The 15,561-nt window shown below is 37.2% G+C and overlaps 1 protein-coding gene across 2 annotated transcripts in view; it reads right to left on the bottom strand.

The window, feature by feature from the left end:
• Positions 1 to 15,561, bottom strand: part of EML6 (EMAP like 6) — a 124,453-nt gene that overhangs the window by 30,198 nt on the left and 78,694 nt on the right. For both annotated transcript variants that reach the window (XM_032183833.1, XM_032183834.1), the window contains exons 16-23: positions 11,491 to 11,584; positions 8,982 to 9,082; positions 6,985 to 7,187; positions 5,880 to 5,991; positions 5,060 to 5,187; positions 3,285 to 3,426; positions 1,958 to 2,110; positions 1,556 to 1,687 (exon numbers count right to left, since the gene is read on the bottom strand). In XM_032183833.1, the coding sequence (XP_032039724.1) occupies positions 1,556 to 1,687; positions 1,958 to 2,110; positions 3,285 to 3,426; positions 5,060 to 5,187; positions 5,880 to 5,991; positions 6,985 to 7,187; positions 8,982 to 9,082; positions 11,491 to 11,584 (1,065 nt within the window). The remainder of the gene's footprint in view (positions 1 to 1,555; positions 1,688 to 1,957; positions 2,111 to 3,284; positions 3,427 to 5,059; positions 5,188 to 5,879; positions 5,992 to 6,984; positions 7,188 to 8,981; positions 9,083 to 11,490; positions 11,585 to 15,561) is intronic.

Raw genomic sequence — 15,561 nt, 5'->3', positions numbered from 1 at the left:
GATCACCCAGTCCAACCTCTGACCTAACACTAACCAGTCCTCCACTAAACCATATCACTGAGCTCTACATCTAAACGTCTCTTAAAGACCTCCAGGGATGGTGACTCCACCACTTCCCTGGGCAGCCCATCCCAATGCCTAACAACCCTCTCAGTAAAGAAGTTCTTCCTAACATCCAACCTAAACCTCCCCTGGTGCAACTTTAGCCCGTTCCCCCTCGTCCTGTCACCAGGCACGTGGGAGAACAGTCCAACCCCCACCTCACTACAGCCTCCTTTAAGGTACCTGTAGAGAGCAATAAGGCCACCCCCGAGCCTCCTCTTTTCCAAGCTGTTTGTTCTCCAACAACCCCAGCTCCCTCAGCCGCTCCTTGTAGGACTTGTTCTCCAGGCCCCTCACCAGCTTCATCGCCCTTCTCTGGACTCTCTCGAGCACCTCCATGTCCTTCTTGTAGCGAGGGGCCCAAAACTGAACACAGTACTCGAGGTGCAGCCTCACCAGAGCCGAGTACAGGGGGACGATCACTTCCCTAGCCCTGCTGGCCACACTGCTTCTTATACAAGCCAGGATGCTGTTGGCCTTCTTGGCCACCTGAGCACGCTGCTGGCTCATATTCAGCCAACTATCAACCAATACTCCCAGGTCCTTCTCTGCCTGGCAGCTCTCCAACCATTCCTCTCCCAGCCTGTAGCTCTGCTTGGGGTTATTGCACCCCAGGTGCAGGACCCGGCACTTGGCCTCGTTGAACTTCATACAGTTGGCCTCAGCCCATCGGTGCAGCCTGTCCAGATCCTCCTGCAGAGCCCTCCTACCCTCGAGCAGATCGACACACACACCTAACTTGGTGTCATCTGCGAACTTACTGAGGGTGCACTCGATCCCCTCATCCAGATCATCAATGAAGATATTGAAGAGGACTGGCCCCAGTACCGAGCCCTGGGGAATGCCACTAGTGACTGGCCTACAACTGGATTTAACTCCATTCACCGCAACTCTTTGGGCCCAGCTATGGCGGCCCGTTTCTGGCAATGTGTCTGACCGTGGCCCTAGGCAGGCAGCAGACTTCCCTACAGGTAGGGTCAGGCCGACGTATAGGGCCCTCTGTTCCCCTGAAAAGTGTGTCACATACAACAATCACCGTTCTTTCTTTCCTAGTGGAGGCAATCTTGAGGCATGGAGTCGACTTCCTCTCCCTAGGCATCCTCCTGGGTAGACTTTTGACCTCATCCTCACCCACCAGTCTCTAAAGCTCCAAGGCCTCAAACCTGTTGTGTAAGGGCACCTGGGAAGGCAAGGCCGGTAGGGAGCGGGGTTCCCTGTGACGCTGAGCAGGGACCTGCTTCCATTCCTGTTCATCTCCTAGGTCCCCCTCCCTCCGTTCAAGAGTGACAGGGCTGAAGGTCCACCACTGGGGTGTCTCACCCTGCTGCCTTTCCTTCAGGCCTTGCAGGGAGTTGCTCCACCAGTCTATCTCCTGCTCACACTCCCTGATGGCAATTCCGATATTCCCTCTTGCAAGAACTTTTAAAACTGAATCTCTGGTGAAACATTTTACCTCTCGAATCCCAGTCAATGTGTGTGATATAGCTAGATGCACCTTTACAAATGCCAACTCTTTTGCTGGTAAGCACATTGTAAATATCCACAAAATTATCATGGGAAGCCACAGCCAGGTATTTTCCTGATTCTGTAAAGAAGAGACATTGAGGTTATGAAGGGCATACATGTTATAATTATTATTGCTATGCATTTTTATTACTGCAGTTGACCCAAAGCCCCAAGCAGGGGTGGACCCCATTATGCAAGGCTACATACAACTATACAGAATTGTAAAGTATTTAAAGATATGAAGCACACAAAAAGTCAATCTACTTTCTGAACATTCAAACTTATGTCTAGAGTAGAAAAACAAACTCCAAGATAAACACTGCCCTTTCACTTTGCTATCTAATTATACCTCGTGAAAACTTTATATCTGAGATCATTTCCTTTCTGTGGTGAAAAGATACCATATCTTCAACAGTGTCAGCATTTACCACCAGAAAACTCCCATCATTCAATCCTACAGCCAAGGCTTTCCCATCAGGAGAAAAGGCACAGCATCGTCCACCTATCAAGGAAAACGAAAAGGAGTATCTTAAGGCTTTTGAATTTGCGATTGAGAAACCTATCACAAATTGTAAGTGAAAGGTTTTCTGCATCAAGTATATGCTTTTAAAATGTGTTTGTTATTTATTAAAACAAGTTTTAATAAATGTGATAGGAGAACTATGATTAACATTTTACTAAATGGTAATGTACACTCTTGTACAGGTTGTTCTTGAGTTGACAACGGTGATTTCATCAGTCCAGAAATTGGTTTAGTTGCAAATACCTCATTTCATTCTAAACACATCAATTATATAAATATATAAAGAAAACATACAGAAAGGAAATTCAGATAAAAAATTCAAAGACTCATTGCAGGTAACATAATTATAAGTCTTTCAGAGATGCAACACTTGGAAGCTTCTTTATTTCATGATTGAATAATAGTTATGCACTCAGGTGGACCACATTTAAAACAGAGATGTACTACATTTTCTTCACTTACTTTTCCCCCCGACATTATTTTTGAGCATACAACTCTCATACAGCCATCCTCATCCACCCCTCAGATCCCCTTTCCAAAACATTTAACTTTGTTTTCCCTCAGCTAGTTAGAATTCCTCTGCTCTGGATCTGTCACCAAGAAAGAAGCATGTTGAATTTACAGCATAAAATTTCCTGAAGGTTATGAATTGAGTAAATGAAATGAGAGTAAGGCAGCATTTCAAAACACCTCATCTACTTTTATGCAGAAGAGAGGGCAGGACAACTGTTCATTTTCAGAGAAGCTAGTAATAACACATAAAGTTCATATTGTCACTGAAGACTGATTGTGCTTAACATGCAAAAAAATTTGTATTTGTCTTTATAAGGAAACTTTTTAATGGCAGCAAATGTGCTGGCCTTAAGTATTCTTAGGAAGGAAAATGATTCTGAGGTCAAATCATTCCCCCTTGGAATAAGAGTGAAACAGATTAAAATTAATTTTATTGTTATTCATTACAATGGATTATAACCCTTTTTCTTTCTACACTTGTCATAGACTGGACACAGGCCAAGGACAATTTACAACCTATTTTTTGATGATTATGTCCTCTTCCTACCTCATTAATGTTTGTGATGTGCAATGAGAACAAAGATGGAGATGTCACAGAAAGTGTCATTATTATCACAGTATGTGACCAAACGAAGCTTACCTTTTTTGAGTTTCCTCACTGCCAGCATGCGGTGCTGGGAAGAAAGTTCCCAGATTCGAAGCGTTTTATCATCACTCACTGTTGCACAGACAGGCAAGAGAGGATGAGCTGCCAAGCCCCAGACTTCTCCTTCCATATGTCCCTAGAGGAAAACATTTAATATAAGGAAGTAATCCATTTGCATTTATGTAACCTGTTCTAGCACTTGATTTATCTCCCTTTACAAGTCTCAGACAATGAGGCCTTCACCATCTCCTTTCATACATTTTTCAAATTCAAAGAGACCTGAATGTCCGGTCTGGTTCCTCTAATAACCACCTGAAATATTATTTTCCTTCACTACTGATAGCTGCAATTCCTGTTATACCAACGCTCCCTCTTCCAGACTTGAACTGAACAGGAAATAGTTAAGCCCAAGACAGGACTTTAGCCCATTTCAGGATTTCAGGATGATCTGTCTACAAGGTTTATGTAATTTTTTTAGAACTTCTCTGGCCAATGTACACAAACTTTGTTCTTTTATTTTTTCCTCAGAACTCACTGAAACGTTTTAATCACTCTTCCTGCATTCTGTAGATTTCCTTCAAGTTACATACAACTCGTTGGCACAGCATTTCAAGATTAAATCATTTCTCACTGTTCTCAGTCTGAATTTCAGCTTGGTAACTAGCTTTTTTATTGAGATAGAAAAATACCATTAAAACAAAAAAGGAAGGAAGTGTCACGGTCTCTTGATTACATCCTATGTATTTTATACTTCTGCTCAAGTTGATGCATGAGAGCATGTAATTTAGTCTGGATGACAATTATAAAACTTCCCTTTATCATAAAACTCACAGCAAAGAGGTAATTTTGAGGTAATTTTACTATCAGATCTCCCTTACTATATTTTTACCTTTACTATCACAAATGCCCTTCCTATTCACGTGAAGGGAACTATATTAGGATGAGATTTTGAGTTGCAATTACTGTACTAGTTTAAAATAATTTATAAAATAAAACTTCTCACTTTTAGGTTACTAATGCTGTCATGCAACCAGTATAAATCTGGAAGATTACTTTATGTGATCAGAACAAGCTGGAAAGAAAAATATCAAAGATAAGAAACATTTTTTGTAAAAAACAATTTATTTAGCTACAGAAAACAAAAAGTAAAAACAAATTATGATTTAGTAAATGATACATGCAATTTTCTACATATAGATAGCATGCTTATTAAAGAGACTAAACCAAAGCAACATTAGATACTTCAGTGGGCACATGCACATCCAGAATTTATAACTTCCCCAAATCCTTTGTCTTGCAAAAGGATATTTTTATACTTTAAAAGACATGCAATGACAAGTGCATGTCACTGTAGAAAGATGTTAGAAGTCTAAAACATTTTTTCACAAATATAGGATCTTTCAGAATACACTATATTATTCCAATAAAAGCAAATAAATGGATCCATACTGTCAAAATAAAAAAATATATCGTGTTAGCTCTGCTCTTCATTTTTTATTTTTATATTGGGTCCTGAACTGAAAAGCCTAAATCATCCATTAAAAGTCTCATAAGCATTTGAACTTAATGGACTCTTGGTTTTAGCTTCAGAATTCTGTAATCCACAGTGAATCTCAAAGTCATTTACATAAGAAAGCATCAACTTCTGTCTGGGCAAGGAAAGGAACTACGGCCAACAGAATTAATGAAAACAAAGCAAATAAATGGGGGAATCCAATAATGTCTTGTACTTCTACAGGGACTGTTTTGAAGGAAGATCCATATTGTACCTGAACCAGTAGAGTCATAGGACCACTTTTATCAATTTCAAGTATCTCTCCATTTTTAGTTCCCACTAGTATATGTCCATGTCCTAGACTGATGGCTCGAATAGAGGGATTGTCTTCTAAAAGTAAACCTGAAAAATAAAAGGACGTTCATTTTAGGTTTTTCTTGTGAAACCAAAAAGAGCCTCATCTCATCTGAAGTTTATACAGCTTAAAACCTGCTTAAAATCAACCATGAAATATGAGGTACATTTACCTAATGGATTTAATTAATAGTTTGAAGGAGAGGAGCTTGTGCTAGTCTATATTGTGGCCTTGTAAAGACATATTACTGATTTAACAATGACTGTGTACAAGGGGTTTAGATGCTGCAGCAACATAGACATTATTTCTGTGATTGTCTGTGAATACCACTTTACACACTGATGCCTGGGGAAATACAATTTAACAGGTCTTTCCAACTTATCAGGACCCCAGTCCTACTATGTTAAACCTGGCCACTTGAGGAAGCGAGTTGCTAAATGCAGAACAGATTTTCGAACAGTCAAACTCATGTTTGTGATATTTCTTTCTAAAATAATTTCTTTGGTGAAAACAAAGCTATATGTCAGGGAATAGAGGAAGAAATAGCAGAATAAAATATAAAACGACAATGACTGGGTGAAATACAAGTTATTTCAACCAAAATAGAAAAAATCCAGCACACAGCAGTAAGTAGTTTAGTAATATTTCCTTTGTGTTCTGGTAAGATTTGGCATCTACTACTGCCATTTTACTAGCTTTCATGCATGTAGTCCTTATTAAACACACTGAAAAATAATACCTTTGGAACTAGAAGATAGAGCTGCTCTTTTAATAGCATATGTCTTCAGACATCTTTCAAACATATCATCCCAAAGTGCCACAATTCCATCTTTTCCACCAGTTACAAACCCCTGTATGATCACAGTACAAAAAACATTTATAAACATTAGCACTCTCGTATTAACATACGCCCAAATATAGCGTAAATTCTCCTGTGTGCTTGGAATTTGTCCAATTCAAACTTCTGAAGCCTCTTCTTATGAAGAAACCATTTAAGAGGAGAATGATGCTTTTATTTTTTAAGATGCTTTTCTAGGGTTCTATCCTGTAAAGGTTGATAACCACACAGAGTGCATACTACTGTAAACAGCAATGCAATGCTTGTCCATAACATTTTTCTGGATGGGAACGTAAGCTATGTGCTTCATCCTTAGAAGAAGCAGTAGTTGATAATACTAGCTTCTCAAGTTATTGCAAACTCAGCAGACTTCACTGATGTTTCAAACTGTTCTAATAATGAATAGCGACTGATTCTTTGATCAGTTCCCTTGGTAGTCTTCATCCCTTCAATTCCCTTGGTGGTCTTCATCTGTACCCAGTGCAAAACACAGCGTAAATCACTAACCAACACAAACATAAGTGAAGAGCATGTTCAGAGGATAAAGTACCACGATCAGAGAGAAAAATTGATGGAAAAACTAGCAGCAATCAAGTAGGGCCAGAAAGGACTAACCTGGAGGGATCTTAACTGCCTTTAACACATAACAATGTTTATAGCTAATTATTATTCTTCTCATGCTAGAATTTTAGAGCTGAAATGGTAATCCAAGAAAGGATATTCCATTATCAACATCTTCAAATTGCCCGTGGATTTCCAGCAGTAAAACCTAGCCTCAGTCTTCAGAGAAAGCCTCATGTATGTAATATCAATGATATATTTTGCCACAGTTTCTCTTAAAGATTTATTGAAGCATCAGAAGAAAAATACTTCTGCTATCTGGAATAATCAACTCAGGAAAACAAAACCTTTGGATACCTAAAGTCTTGCTTGCCTAAGACACACTGATAGTACATATAGAAATAAAAATAATAAAGATGAATAGATCACAAAAGAAGACAAATACCTTATCCAACGCATGCATTGCAAATACAGGCCCGTCATGAGCTTTCACTGTCTTAAGCAACAGCGTATCCTTCCAGATGAAAATGTCTCCAGTAGCAGCACCAGAGAAAACTAAATCTTCTATTCGCCCATATGAAACACTCATCATCGTTTCCAATTTTCCAGTACTTCCAAATGTTCCTCGTTTTGATGTAAAGCCTCCACCTGCAATATAAACATATGAAAGTTCTTTTATACTTTTGCAATCATAGTGCTGTAAAGGACAAATGTCTTGACCTCATCATCTCTTGTGACTGCCTAAGACATAGTAGATAACAGTAACACTGAAAACTTAGTGTACAAGAGAAAAACACGTTAAAGGAAAAATCAATCTAGTAATGACAGTTTTGAAGCAGTACACCCTGTATTCTTGTTACTTCCATGAAAATGATAAATTTTGGTGAGGAATTGTATAGAAGAAATAACAATGGCAGGCAAAACACTTTTCACACAGAACAGCATGCCAAACTCCCTTTTTCTCTTCAGAGGTGACCGCAACAACACAAAAGATAGAGGTTTGCTTTAGTTGACCACTGGCCACCCGACAATTTGACGGCAGCTTTGCAGAATGAATGACAGGATTTATTCCTCTTCTGATTGCCAGAGAGCCTAACTTTGCCACTGCCACGTACTTTACTTTGGTTCAGAAAGTAGGAAGGAGTCATGTGCACCCATGAATTAGGTGCATATAGACAGAAATAAATTTACCAATTATAAAATAATATATGCAGCAGTGTCCTTGCTTCAGTCAATTCTATTAAGCAAATCTAATTTCAAAATATATTCTTTTTATTGCAAAGAGATGATTCTTGGAGTAAAAAACTGCTTAATGCAAATGAATGTAATACAATTTGGCAAATAATAATGCAAGTATATGTCATTACTACAAAAACACCCTAGCTCTAAAAAAAAATGCAGAAAAAAAAGAGTAAATTTTATTCTGAGGGCACCAGTACAAATTGAATCCCTTAAGTTATGGTGTAAGCCTAGGAACTTCTTAAAACTATCTAATTATTCATTGTCTTGAGTTCTATTTTTAGCTGCCCTTGTGCTGCCTATCTGTACTGAATTTTACACAGCGAAGATGTTCTCTAAGACCTTTTTACCCATTACTCATGTTGTGTGTATATGATTAATAGTCGTGAAGAACAAAAAATCCAGTCCTGAATAAAAAATATCCTTAGTCAGAAACAGAATCTGTTTTTAAAGAATGAAAAACATTTTTGTTTTTCATTTTTTATGAATAGAAACAAAATTCTTGCATCTTACAAAAATTGTATTATCTTGCCATCACGATTCTTGCAATGCCACATCGTGATTCTTAGCCTAATGGATAAAATCTAAATTTCTATGACAACTTCTGCACAGTACCTGTTTATCTATTTTTTGTTTTGCCCAGGCAAGTATTTTAAGGTCTGTCCTCACAAGTTACCTTTCCAGCCTGGCACCTTGCAACCTGTGCTTCCATATCTGGAAGACATTTCTGAAGACTGAAAAACAGGCGCAGGTCTATCCTGAAGTTGAATGACTGCTGGAGTGTTCCATCAGTATCTGAAGTGCAAGCACTACTTTTTTTTTTTTTTTTTTTTTTTTTTTAAGCAGTGCACCAAAGGCATTTGAGATTCTTAGTTACCAGCTGGCATTTTCACAATCAGGGCCACATACTTTCATAATAAATGAAAGGACTACGCGTTTTCTGTGAGCCAAGGATGTTTATTCAGGAGAAATCCTTAATACCATGACTACAGTTAAAAAACAATTAGCTGGAAATTACTTCCAATGAGAAAAGAATATTGTGACATTTACATAATCAGAGGTAGGTTTTGACACCTCTAGTATTTTGGTAACTAGAAAAATCCTTTACAAATAAAAATATTATTAAACTGAGAACATGATGTCCCTGTATGAAGGAGATATACATCCTCAAATCAATTACATTGAAAACATTCAATACGATACCTGTTTGCTGCCAAAACTTGATGTGCTTCATCCCAACCGTGACTAGTTTGTCTACATGATGTGGATTACACTTCACTACAAATATTTTATCTTTATGACCCCTGCAATAAAAATAAAAATAAAAATAAAAAGCATAGCAAGGTATTACTTAACATTTCAAAGTGATCTGTTTTAAATAAGTATTTCATAGTATCAGACTAACCAAAAACAGTCTTTAACAATGAGAATGTAATCAACACAGCTGTCATACTTGTGGCACAAAAACAAGAGTATGGATCTGTAACACTATGAGGTCTGGCAGATGAGTCACAGAGGCTGTCTACATTCTCTCTGCCATCATTACACCCTATCTAACAAAAAGTACAGAGCCATATTTTGAATCCGCAAGAGTTTAGCCTTGGGAGTCTGACCAACAGAGCTATCAGAATGTACCTGAGTATAAAACACGTATGAATTAGACTACAGAAATATGGTGAATAAAAATTGTCTCCCACTGAATTTCAGTTAAGTCATGATGAAGAGGCAGGCAACAAAGGTCAATACAATTAAGAGAAGGTATAAAGGGCATCATAAATTATTAAATGGATAAGAACTCAGTTTATAAATCTTTAAAATAGTTTATTAAAAAAAAAAAAAAAAAAGCAAAGAAGTCTCAAAACTACTGTGCTTCCAAAGGAAAATTAAATTACAAAATTATAATTTAGAACACAGTTCATTCAGTAGCATATACACCTTCAAATTTAGTTCTTGGATAACGTTATCCTTGCTGGAATATATACTTATGGAAATCTGCAAGATTAAGTTTTACCATTACGAAAATATTCCCAGATACAATTCAGTAATTATTTCTATTTCAGTATTTTATAAAACACCAAGAGCAAAAATTACTAGTTTTTCAGCCTGAATTTTCACGTTTTGATCATAATATATGTGATTTTTGTCAGACAGGTTTAGCCAAAAAAAAAAAAAAACAAAACAACCCACAACTCTGATAACCTTCTTGTTTTGAATATTTTCTTTTTCTGAGTCAGTCTAGACAAAAGCCAGCCCTTTACTCCTTTGACATTTGAAGTACAATTTCTTGCAATTCCTCCTTCTCCTGGTTCTCTACTTTGCTATAATGATGCCTTTCAGCTCAGGCAGGTCATGCTGCCTCTTACAGAAGCATCTATCATGCAGGCAAAATGTCCAAAATCAAAGTAATTGCATCCCAGTGCAGAAGTCGCCTGCAAAATGACCAGAGTTTGTCTGCCCATGTAATAGGATGAATATTGCAGGCACATGAGACCTGGGATGTATGGCCTACATTTGCAGCTCAATTTCCCACAATGGTCAGACCAAACCAAGTATCCAAGGCTGTGTAGTTTTTGTGCCCTTGTGTTCCAAGGGACTGACAAAGGACATTTGCTCTTACAGAATGAAGAAAGTAGGAGAGCATGTGATTCACTGATTTAGACCCTAAATAAATTTGACAATGCCCTCCTCAGCTCCCTTAGGGATTCTGCTAACACAAAACACTATGATCAAATAGGACCAGCACTGCAGCAGCATATAAGCCATGATAAGATAGAATCAAAACATATCTGAGCTTCTTTCACTAATAGGGTACACTTACTCAATAAGGATTTTAATGAAACTAGACAGAAGATTGTAAACCCAAGATATATAGATAGGGAAACAAGCTAGCGAGCAATTAAAACAAATAAACAGGCATATACTATGAACATTGTCTCAAGCAAAGAAAACTGGGAAGTCACGCAGAAGTAAATCACACTAAGAAAATCAAGGAAAAAGAATGCAAATAAGTATATAATAAACATAATGAATGTTTGTAAACAGTGAACATACACTTAGTTTTTCAGGTTTAGTCCTCTACATGAATTCTTCTTGTGGGTCTGTATGACTGTAAAGAGACATCCTTCTATTCTTCTTGCCTGCTAAGGGCATGTGAGGCTTAAGTCTAAAACTTAGATGTAAACTCTCCTGTCTTGGTTTTTGTCTCTCTCTTTTATATGTCCTACTGTGCTTTCCAGAATACGGGAATTGCCTGTAGGGACTGCTAGAATATAAATACTAATTTAAATTGTAATTCTTTAGAACATAAACGATTATTTTATGATCTCTGTGAGGAAACACCTGAGCATGGTCAAGAGGATATTAGGGCTTCTCCCTCCCAAAAGGTGGCCCGGCTGAGGCGAATTTACACTAATGCATGCAGTCAGGAGGAGCTGGAAGCCACCATGCTAGTAGGAAACTATGATGTAGTTGCCATCAACTACATGGAAACCTGGTGGGATGATTCCCATGACAATAGTCCACAGGATTTCCAAATACTATACTGTAGATCCCAAGTGTTTCAATCTAGATGGATTTATTGCTCTAAAATACCATTCTGTTTTCAGAGAGGTGTTCTCTTTTTTTTTTTTTTTCCTATAAAGTAATACACGTGGATAATATTACTCAGAAAAATGTAACTACAGTGCACATTTACACTGAGATCCATTCTTACCTGGTTGTTGCTAGCTTTTCGCCTTTTTTCCAGTCCCAAAACACAATGGCATGATTATCATCAAGCCCAACAGATGCCAAACATTTTCCATCAGCTGTACAAAAGCAACACTTAATGTTAAAGGTGCTAAGGTTTTAAGTGAAAATACAGCAGGCAATGAACACAACAAACATGCTATATAGATTGGTATTTTAGAATGTGAAAGAGACATATAGTACCAATACCCCCAAAAGTTATTCTTCACCTACAGTGTGTGATGGAGGGGACTGAGGGTGGTGAATGCCAAAAAGGTGTATTTATACTGTGCAGAGGGTATTTGAGACACATGCAGAGACAGATGCTTAGAGGGAGGCATCTACTTATTCTCTTGATGAGACAAAAAAGCTGAAAGTAAAAAATAAAAAAAGGAAGTAATAGGTTGACAGATTAGGATTCAGATTCACTGATGGCCTTGAGTTCCTAAAGTAGGCTACAAATAGAATTGGACAACTGAAAACAGAAAGACAGTCAACCTGCCAAACCTCTTCATATGACTGAAGTCTATACCTGCTGCAAATTTCATTTGAGTGGCGGACTCATGTTGTCATACTTTGCCCCCAAAAGTGTACCTAGTAGGTGATGACTTATCAGACTGAAATCCACAGATTTCACAGAAAACTCTCTTAATCCATGACCTAACCTTCCTCTTTTTAACTAAAGTGGCTTCAAATACAGTATCTCACTTTTCAGACAGAAAAGGTTGTGCTCTAAATCACAACTATATTTTCCTGCTTAATTTTTTAACTGGATGATTAACAGACAGCTGTTATTTTATAGAAAAGGCATCCTTATTGAAAAATGAATCCTTCCCAAAGGCAGGCAGAAAACTCTCCTGTATATATTTGATCAAACAAAACAATGAAAATCAATTTAATAAAGTCCAACTACTCCAAAATCATGTTGTGTTTGAAATATTTCTGCTGAGACGATCGTTCTTTTATTTTACTTGAAATGATGCCAAGAATTATTATTGTTGTATAATGACATGGATGGCTACAAGTTAATAGGAAATGTAATGAAACTATAAATATGATGAAAATTTGTAAGGCTAGAATTAATGGCTAGTTAACATCATAAGAAACAGCCCGAATGAGAGATGAGAGTAATGAGAATTTCAAACATAATTCAAAAGTACCTAGGTATCCTTGCTATATGTATGAAATGATGATAAACAATACCATTGTTAACAAAATTCTAGAGCAAAATACTTTCATTAAACTAAACTAAATAAATAAATAAATAAAACTAATTATTGAATTATGTAATAACACGATTTTCAGGCTGCAGCAGGAGCTGATTGCATGATTTTTTTTTACTGAAGAAAAAATCAAGTTGGAGGAAGTAGAGAGCTGGTGAGATGGCCAAAAGGCCGAAAGAGAGAATGAAAGCAATTATTTGACAATGTTACTTCTTCCAGAAATTAACAGATGCTGAGTACTCTGTCATTAAGCATATTTAACTTAAAGAATAGAAAACATTTGACTGGCACAAATGACTCTATTAGGCTGAGCAGATCCTCATATCTGGACTGAGCTCACAGTATTTAGTATCTTACATGACTGAGTTCTATGAGAAGCAAGCCAAGAAGGAGAAGGGAAATTACAGAGTTCACAATTGAATGAAATGGACCTAGAAGGATGGAGTCTAAGTAGGCAGGAAGGAATGAAGATAAAAGACAGGACAGGAAAACAAAACTGAGTTTATAAAACAAACAATGAAAATAAAGATACAAGCAAGAAGACACAAAAAGTTAATGTGAAAAGAAATGAAAGTAAAGGGAACAGTAAAACCATTCTATAGAAGCTTTAGTGAGATAGAATGCTATGAAGATACCTGATATGTAAGGTAAATTTGCAGCAATACGTACTTTTTCTCTAAGAATGATACATTTGTATATTTCAATGACAATAATTATTTTTAAGGGTAACAATTATGTAAAGGGAAAATGTCTGACAAAACATTTCTGGTAGGAATACAACTTTAACTTTACCTACTTGAACCATGAGGCTTGATGTATTAATATGGGCTATACATTCTGATTAATATCCAATATTATAGACGTTAAATTTGCCACCAGGGGGCACAATCAAACATTGCATGAATACAATTATAATATTAAAATAGTGACATCATCAGAATAGTCCTACAAAGTGATCCAGCTCTGTACTCTGACCAATAGTATGTGCTTTACAAAGTGAGTAAGGACAGAGAGAACTAGTAGTATAGAGTCAGCCACCAGATCAACTACAGCCAGAAACAACCTACCTTTGGAATCTAGGGCTTCTTTTTTTTAAGCTTCAAGTAGTGTGACCTGAAACTAACTTGGAAGTATCTATTACTAACACAACAAAAACTGCCTTAACTGAGTCAAACTAGCACTCCGATCCTGTTATGAGGTACACATTTGTGCAACCATTTGTTCCTCTCAGTGTCAAGAAGATTACCTAAAGCCAGTTCGGAAATGGTGAGGCTCTATGTTTCAATATATGCTTTCTCAGGATCAGGTCCTAAAGCAATACTATAATGATACCAGCAACTGTTACTTTAAAAAAAAACTTTATTATTTTTGTACAAATTTATGTCCAGGAGAGTCCAGCCTATTCTTTATGCTTTTATAAAGGTACATGGATAAAGGTACTTCTTCCATATATTCCGGTCTCATAAATGTGATCTATGTCATAACGAATTCTTACATTTCTAAGAGGAGAATATAAAACAGATTATGCTGAATTGAAGTCCATACAAAAATCAGAGTTAAGAAAAGGATAGAACAGCTAAAGTAATGGGTTGGCGCACTATCTGTGAAAATTTATTTAAAATCTCCTTTATAGTTTGATGTAAGATGACTTTAGTCTAAAGGCAAACTGGATATACTGCACTAAGGGCCAGGTCCATGAGAGGAATTGAACTTTAAGTGAACTGAAGTAGAATTTTAGAATTCTACTTAATTCCAAGATTGCGATCTTAAATTTTCTTACATGGCTGCTTTGCCACAGAGAACCAAAATGCCCTGTTTTTCTTTTCCTTTCTTTTCCTTTCCTTTCCAAGTTTGAGAATACTGAAGTGACTACGGTTGTATCTACACGCAATCCCAGACAAGCCACACTCTTGTCAAACTGAGCAATTTAGAACCTGTTCCTGTTTAGCAGCATGCACAAATTAGACACAGTTTCATGAATTATCCATAAAGATTTTATCTGATAATACACAGCATTCGAAGTACTATACAAGCACTCTCTACAAGCTTTGGATGTGCAGGTAGCTAAAAGGAACCATAACAGTCACTGCTTAAACCCTGTGCTAGATCTGACTCTTTTGTGAAGATATAGTGCTTATAGATAATTAAAAAAAAAAAAGCTTCTGTGCTATTTTCAGAAGGGAGTTAGGTTCACGTAAGTGTCCAAGTCACTTTTGAGACTGGAATTGAGACTCTTAGCAAGACTGCAAGCAGGAAAGAGCAGACCGGTACTCTAAGACTAGCATTCCTTTCTCCCTCTGTCTTTCATATATGAAGAATATATTGATGGACAAACAGGTATGAAATCTATTCATCTAACGTTTTTAGCTTTGCCCTACTATGATATATAGTGTTTTCTCTTACTGTGTAATGTTACAAGTGTTGGATCACTGCACCTTCAATGGCATGACACGCAGCATGGGAAACTATCCACTCTACTTTTAAAAAATAAAATGTCTTTTTTGTTAAAGAGCAAAAGAGGGAATAGGTTTGTAAGCACTTTTCTAAAGACACGAATGTATGTATATCACCACCATATGGGTGATGTTTTTCAATGCTAAATATAGGAATTATCCTTTGATAACTGAGACAACTTAGGTCATTGTAGTGGGTTTACGTGGCAAGGTTTTGGTAGCAGGGAGCCATAGGGGTGGTTTCTGTGAGAAAGATCTAGAAGCTGCCCCATGTTTGGGAAGGGCCCCATTGTTTTCCAGATCCGAGCCAATAAGCGATGTTGTTTTGCGCCTCTGTGAGAGCATATTTAAGACAGGGAAAAAATGCTGCGCCACACAGCA

The sequence above is a fragment of the Aythya fuligula genome, chromosome 3 (genome assembly GCF_009819795.1).
Source record: "Aythya fuligula isolate bAytFul2 chromosome 3, bAytFul2.pri, whole genome shotgun sequence".
In the NCBI taxonomy this organism is placed as follows: domain Eukaryota; kingdom Metazoa; phylum Chordata; class Aves; order Anseriformes; family Anatidae; genus Aythya; species Aythya fuligula.
The sequence above is the reverse complement of the archived record's forward strand: the minus strand, read 5'-3'. Positions and strand labels throughout refer to the sequence as shown.